Below are 6,807 nucleotides of genomic sequence, written 5' to 3' on the forward strand. Positions count from 1 at the left end.
AAACAGTAGTAATTGCATTAATCCATCAAGACACAGCAGAGCTCCTCACCCCCAACCATGGGGTTTAGAGACTCATGCCGTAGAAGGTACACAAAGAAACGTGTAAAGTGTCATGAGCTACTGATACAATGTCAAAAGATCCTATTAATAGTGAACTAGTAACCTAGGGTATACAGAAATGAGTAAATGACATAAAAATCCACTTCTGGGTCCACTTAGTGTGTGCTTGGGCTGAGCATTGAAGCTTTCATGTGTAGAGGCTTTTTCTGGAGTTAAACGCCAGCTTTTATGCCAGTTTGGGCGTTTAACTCCAATTTTTATGCCAGTTCCAGCGTTAAACGCTGGGAATTCTGAAGCTGATTTGCAACGCCAGTTTGGGCCAACAAATCTCGGGCAAAGTATGGACTATTATATATTGCTGGAAAGCCCAGGATGGCTACTTTCCAACGCCGTTGAGAGTGCGCCAAATGGGCTTCTGTAGCTCCAGAAAATCCACTTCGAGTGCAGGGAGGTCAGAATCCAACAGCATCTGCAGTCCTTTTTAGCCTCTAAATCAGATTTTTGCTCAAGACCCTCAATTTCAGCCAGAAAATACTTGAAATCACAGAAAAACACACAAACTCATAGTAAAGTCCAGAAAAGTGAATTTTAACTAAAAACTACTAAAAGTATACTAAAACCTAATTAAAATATACTAAAAACATACTAAAAACAATGCCAAAAAGCGTATAAATTATCCGCTCATCAGTACTCAAACACAATCGCGTACAGAATGCCTTTTGAAAGGCTCCCCAAAACATTGAAGTGAAAGGGAATCACGATCCGAGACAATTGTAGTCGGCACACCATGTAGTCTCACAATCTCTCTAATGTACAATCTTGCTCATCCAAAGAATAAGTCATCCTAACGAGTAAGAAATGAGCGAATTTATTCAACCGATCCACAATCACCCAATTCGCATCAAACCCCGCTCGAGTCCTTGGTAAACCGGTTACAAAATTCATAGTGATGCCTTCCCATTTCTTTTGCGGAACTTCTAATGGTTGTAACATACCACACGGCTTCTGATGTTCAATTTTCACTTTCTAACAAGTCAAACACTTAGCCACATATGCTGCTACGTCACTTTTCATTTCGGGCCACCAAAACATTCTTTTCAAGTCGCGATACATCTTAGTAAATCCAGGATGAATTGAAAATCCACTCTTATGAGCTTCGAACAATATTTCATTCTGCAAGTTTCCAACACTTGGTACGGAAATTCTCTCTTTGTACCTTCAAATCCCCTCTTGATCCTTCTTAACCTCTTCTTGTTTTCCATATCCCAAGTCTTTAACATTTTCTGTAACTCTTCACCTTCTCGTGATTTATGAATCTCAATCTAAAAATCACTCGTGATTTGCAACTGATTCAAACTCACACCTTCGGCCACATCCTCCACTCCTAACTTTAAACTCACAAACTTACTTAATAATTCCTCCTCTTTGAGCATCATCCATGCCACACTTAAAGACTTCCTACTCAAGGCGTCTACCACCACATTTGCCTTTTTGGGATGATAGTTCAAGTCAAAATCATAGTCCTTCAACAACTCTATCCACTTTCTCTTTCTCATATTCAACTCCTTTTGATAAAAACATGCTTCAAACTCTTATGGTTAGGGAAGACTCTAAACTTTATCCCCATAGATAATGCCTCCAAATTTTCAGAGCAAATACCACAGCTTCTAACTCCAAGTCATGCATAGGATAATTCACCTCATGCATTCTCAATTGTCCGGAGGCATAAGCCACCACATTTCGATGTTGTATCAACACACAACCTAAACCTTTAAGTGATCTATCACAATAAACTTCAAACAATTCATTCGGCTCAGGTAGAATAAGTATTGGTGCAGAAGCTAACGTCTCTTTCAGGGTTTGAAAACTCTCTTTGCACTCTAGTATCTACACAAATGGAACTTCCTTACCCGTCAGCTTCGTCATCGGTAGGGCAATTGTGAGAAGCCCTTGATGAACCTCCTATAGTATCTAGCAAAGTCTAAGAAACTCTTAATCTCAGTTAAGGACGTTGGCCTCTTTCACTCAGTCACCGCCTCAATCTTAGATGGATCCACTGCAATCCCATCCTTACTTAACACATGACCTAAGAACTTTACTTCTCTTTTCCAAAATTCGCATTTTGAAAGCTTCGCATACAATTTCCTCCCTTCAAGATTTGCAATAAAACTCTCAAATGCTCTTCATGATCCTCTTCGGTTTTTGAATACACTAGTATGTCATCTGTGAATACTAATACAAATTTATCCAAAAAGGATCGGAACACCCTATTCATGTAATCCATGAACACAGCAGTGGTGTTCATTAGCCCAAAGACATCACTGCGTACTCATAGTGACCATAGCGAGTTTGGAACATCGTCTTATGAATATCAGCTTCTTTCACTCTAATTTGATGGTAACCCGACCTTAGGTCGATCTTAGAAAATACGCCAGCTCCTTGTAACTGATCCATCAGATCATCAATCCATGGCAAAGGGGATTTGTTCTTCACCATCACCTTATTCAAATGTCTGTAATCAATGCATAACCTCATACCTCTATCCTTCTTCTTCACCAACAACACAGGCGCTCCCCACGGGAAAACACTTAGTCGTATGAATCTCTTCTCTATTAACTCTTCTAATTACTTCTTTAACTCCACCAATTCCAAAGGTGCCATCCAATATGGTGCAATCGATACCAGTCTAGCACCCGGCACTAATTCTAGTGCGAATTTAATCTCTTTTTGAGACGAAAACTCGGGTATATCTTCGGTGAAAAACTTTGGGAAATTCTCTCACGGTTGGTATTCGGTCTAAGTCTTGCTCATCTCCTAAACAATTTGAAGCCAAAAGGATAAATCCTCGACACTCTGCCCCACTACAATTCACTTTCACCATAAATAATAACTTCGTGCCACCACCGGTCCTTTTGATTCCTCATATATAAACCAGATAGAACGCTCAAAGCAATCCAACAACACCAGATTCATCGATAACCAATCCAAGCCCAAAATCAAGTCTAACTCAGTTATTGGAAAATAGATAAAATCATGAACAAATTCTTGGTTTTTCACCCTAAAAGGAACTTCTTGGCATCCTATTTTAGTCACCACAGTTTTAGAAGCAGAAGTACGCACATGTAAATCAAATGACAATGCCGACACCTTTAACCTTAACTCAGCAGCTTTATTAAAGTCGAACAATGAATGAGATGCTCCAGTATCATACAATGCAGTTAACACTTTACCACTAATTTCACATTTACCTCTGATCAAAGTATCCGACTTAGCAGCATCATTCGCCGTGATAGCATATATACGACCTTGCTGTTGAGCTCTATCAGCATTCTGTTTGGTCTTTTTGGGGCAGTTCCAAGACATGGTCCAGCTCCTCTACAACTATAGCAAAGTCCCAATCCAGCTCTACACGAAGTTTCCGGTAATAACTTTCACACTACCTACAAGTCAGTTCATTCTAACGTTACCTTCCATATCTTCTTCCTTGATGGTTGTTGTTCCCTCAAAAAGTAGCCCGGCCACGTTGAGGTTGTTGAACATAACCTCCTCTCATGAAGTTTCGGCCCCTTGGAGTAAAAGACATTGAACCTCCTCGGCTGTGGTAACCACCACGGTTAGAACTTGCACTCATATTCCTCATTGAACAATCCTCCACCACACGACTCCTATTTACCAACTCGGTAAAACTCCTAATCTCAAGAGGCGCCACATCTCACATGATGTCATCTCTCAAGCCATCCTGGTATTTCATGAACTTCCACTCCTTATATAATTTAGGAGCACCCTGACAAACTCTTGAAAAATGGCACAGCTCCTCAAACTTGGTTGTGTAAGCAGCCATAGTCATTGTTCTTTGCCTTAGTTAAAGTAGCTCTAGCTCTTTGGCTTGTCTTACAAAATTCAGGAAATACTTTTTGTTGAAATCCTCTCTAAAAACCTCCCAAGTGGTTGCCTTAGTCCCAATACCTTGCTACAGAAGGTGGTAAGTTCACTGCCACCAATGCTGAGCTTCTCCAGCCAGTTGATAAATAGCAAACTCCACCAATTGATCTTTGAATACATGTTGCGCTTGTAATTCTCTAAACCAGTTGTCAGCTTCCGTCGGATTAGCCGATCCTCTAAAGGTAGAAAGATTAACCTTTAGAAAGGTTGCCAAAGTCATCGGACTTTTAGCTAGGCTTCCTCCAGATCCATTACCATTTCCATTCATTCTCTCCATCGCTTGACTTGTAGCCGCCATATTAGCTTGCATAGTGTTGACAAGTTAGGTCATTGCTGCCAGAAATTTGGCCTGATGGCCAGTAGAAGCAAATCCCTCATTCTCTCTCTGTCCTCGACCCCATCCACGAGTTGTCATTTCGGGTCCTATCCACACAAAACAAGTGATATCAAGGTGATCAGTCTCAATATCTCAGGTCAAGTACATCAATTTTCTAAAATTATAATCATGAACTTCATGCTAAACATATCAATTAGATATCCTAAATAGCATAGACATAATTCAGAGTATGCATTGAAGCATAAGCAGCCATCCCTCAGGCTCACAAGGACAAACTGCTCTGATACAATAATGTAGCACCCTAATATTCAAATTCTTATATTCGAGTCATATGTCATCGATAATAAGGTGGTCCGACTCTCAAGGTAGATTAAAATACATACATACATACATACATACATATATATATATATATATCCAATTAAAATCCTTTCATACAAAAAGTTGGTTGCCACAAGTAACAAATCCTATAAAAATAATAACCGAAGTATTCAAACCTCGGGTCGTTGGCGCACGAAATTGTGATCTCAATGGCGCCAACAACTTGGTACGCACAATTGTAATATCACTCTTTTTCACAACTTCGCACAACTAACCAATAAGTGCACTGGGTCGTCCAAGTAATAAACCTTATGTGAGTAAGGGTCGATCCCACGGAGATTATCGGCTTGAAGCAAGCTATGGTCACCTTGTAAATCTCAGTCAGGCGGATTCAAATGGTTATAGAGTTTTGATAATTAAAAGATAAATAAAACATAAAATAAAGATAGAAAAACCTATGTAAATCATTGGTGGGAATTTCAGATAAGCGTATGAAGATGCTTTATCCCTTTTGAATCTCTGCTTTCCTACTGCCTTCATCCAATCCTTCATACTCCTTTCTATGGCAAGCTGTTTGTAGGGGATCACTGTTGTCAATGGCTACCATCCATCCTCTCAGTGAAAATGGTCCAGCTACGGGTTATTGATGAGCGGATAATTTATACGCTTTTTGGCATTGTTTTTAGTATGTTTTTAGTATGATCTAGTTAGTTTTTAGTATATTTTTATTAGTTTTTAGTTAAAATTCACTTTTCTGGACTTTACTATGAGTTTGTGTGTTTTTCTGTGATTTCAGGTATTTTTTGGCTGAAATTGAGGGTCTTGAGCAAAAATCTGATTCAGAGACTGAAAAGGACTGCAGATGCTGTTGGATTCTGACCTCCCTGAACTCGAAGTGGATTTTCTGGAGCTACAGAAGCCCAATTGGCGCGCTCTCAATGGCGTTGGAAAGTAGACATCCTGGGCTTTCCAGAAATATATAATAGTCCATACTTTGCCCGAGATTTGATGGCCCAAACTGGCGTGACAAATTAGCCTCAGAAATTCCAGCGTTTAACGCTGGAACTGGCATAAAACTTGGAGTTAAACGCCCAAACTGGCATGAAAGTTGGCGTTTAACTCCAGAAAGAGTCTCTACACGAAAATGCTTCAATGCTCAGCCCAAGCACACACCAAGTGGGCCCGGAAGTGGATTTTTATGTCATTTACTCATTTCTGTATACCCTAGGTTACTAGTTCACTATTAATAGGATCTTTTGACATTGTATCTGGACCTCATGACACTTTACATGTTTCTTTGTGTACTTTCCATGGCATGAGTCTCTAAACCCCATGGTTGGGGGTGAGGAGCTCTGCTGTGTCTTGATGGATTGATGCAATTACTACTATTTCTTATTCAATCATGCTTGCTTCCATTCTAAGATATTACTTGTTCTTAAACCGGATGAATGTGATGATCCGTGACAATCATTATCATTCTCAACTATGAATGTGTGCCTGACAACCACCTCTGTTCTACCTTAGATTAAGTAGATATCTCTTGGATTCTTTAATTAGAATCTTCGTGGTATAAGCTAGAACTGATGGCGGCATTCAAGAGAATCCGGAAGGTCTAAACCTTGTCTGTGGTATTCTGAGTAGGATTCAATGATTGAATGACTGTGACGAGCTTCAAACTCCTGAAGGCGGGGCGTTAGTGACAGACGCAAAAGAATCACTGGATTCTATTCCGGCCTGATCGAGAACCGATAGATGGATAGTCGTGCTGTGACAGGGTTCGTTGAACATTTCCACTGAGAGGATGGGAGGTAGCCACTGACAACGGTGAAACCCTTGCATACAGCTTGCCATGGAAGGAGCCTTGCGTGTTTGAAGAAGAAGACAGTAGGAAAGCAGAGATTCAGAAGATGGAGCATCTCCAAAACCTCAACCTATTCTCTATCACTGCAAAACAAGTACTTAGTTCATGTTTTTTTTACTTTTCACAATCAATCCTGATAATTTCTGATATCCTGACTATGATTTACAAGATAACCATAGCTTGCTTCAAGCCGACAATCTCCGTGGGATCGACCCTTACTCACGTAAGGTATTACTTGGACGACCCAGTGCACTTGCTGGTTAGTTGTGCGGAGTTGCAAAAGTGT

General features: G+C 40.2%; 2 protein-coding genes across 2 annotated transcripts in view; both read right to left on the bottom strand.

The window, feature by feature from the left end:
- Window positions 1-2,934: 2,934 nt before the first annotated feature.
- Window positions 2,935-3,423, bottom strand: LOC107472113 (uncharacterized). Its single transcript, XM_016091668.1, has one exon. It carries the CDS (start codon window positions 3,421-3,423, stop codon window positions 2,935-2,937), a length of 489 nt encoding a protein of 162 aa, XP_015947154.1.
- Window positions 3,424-4,324: 901 nt separating this feature from the next.
- The window catches only part of LOC107474098 (uncharacterized), a 30,838-nt gene continuing 28,355 nt past the window's right edge, over window positions 4,325-6,807 (bottom strand). The window contains exon 2 of the mRNA XM_052257789.1: window positions 4,325-4,425. Coding sequence (XP_052113749.1) covers window positions 4,325-4,425 — 101 coding nt within the window. The remainder of the gene's footprint in view (window positions 4,426-6,807) is intronic.

The sequence above is a fragment of the Arachis duranensis genome, chromosome 2 (assembly GCF_000817695.3).
Source record: "Arachis duranensis cultivar V14167 chromosome 2, aradu.V14167.gnm2.J7QH, whole genome shotgun sequence".
NCBI lineage: Eukaryota > Viridiplantae > Streptophyta > Magnoliopsida > Fabales > Fabaceae > Arachis > Arachis duranensis.

Coding starts and splice junctions, on each gene's coding strand:
- LOC107472113 (XM_016091668.1), bottom strand. CDS start 3,423: ATGTCTTGGAACTGCCCCAAAAAGACCAAACAGAATGCTGATAGAGCT.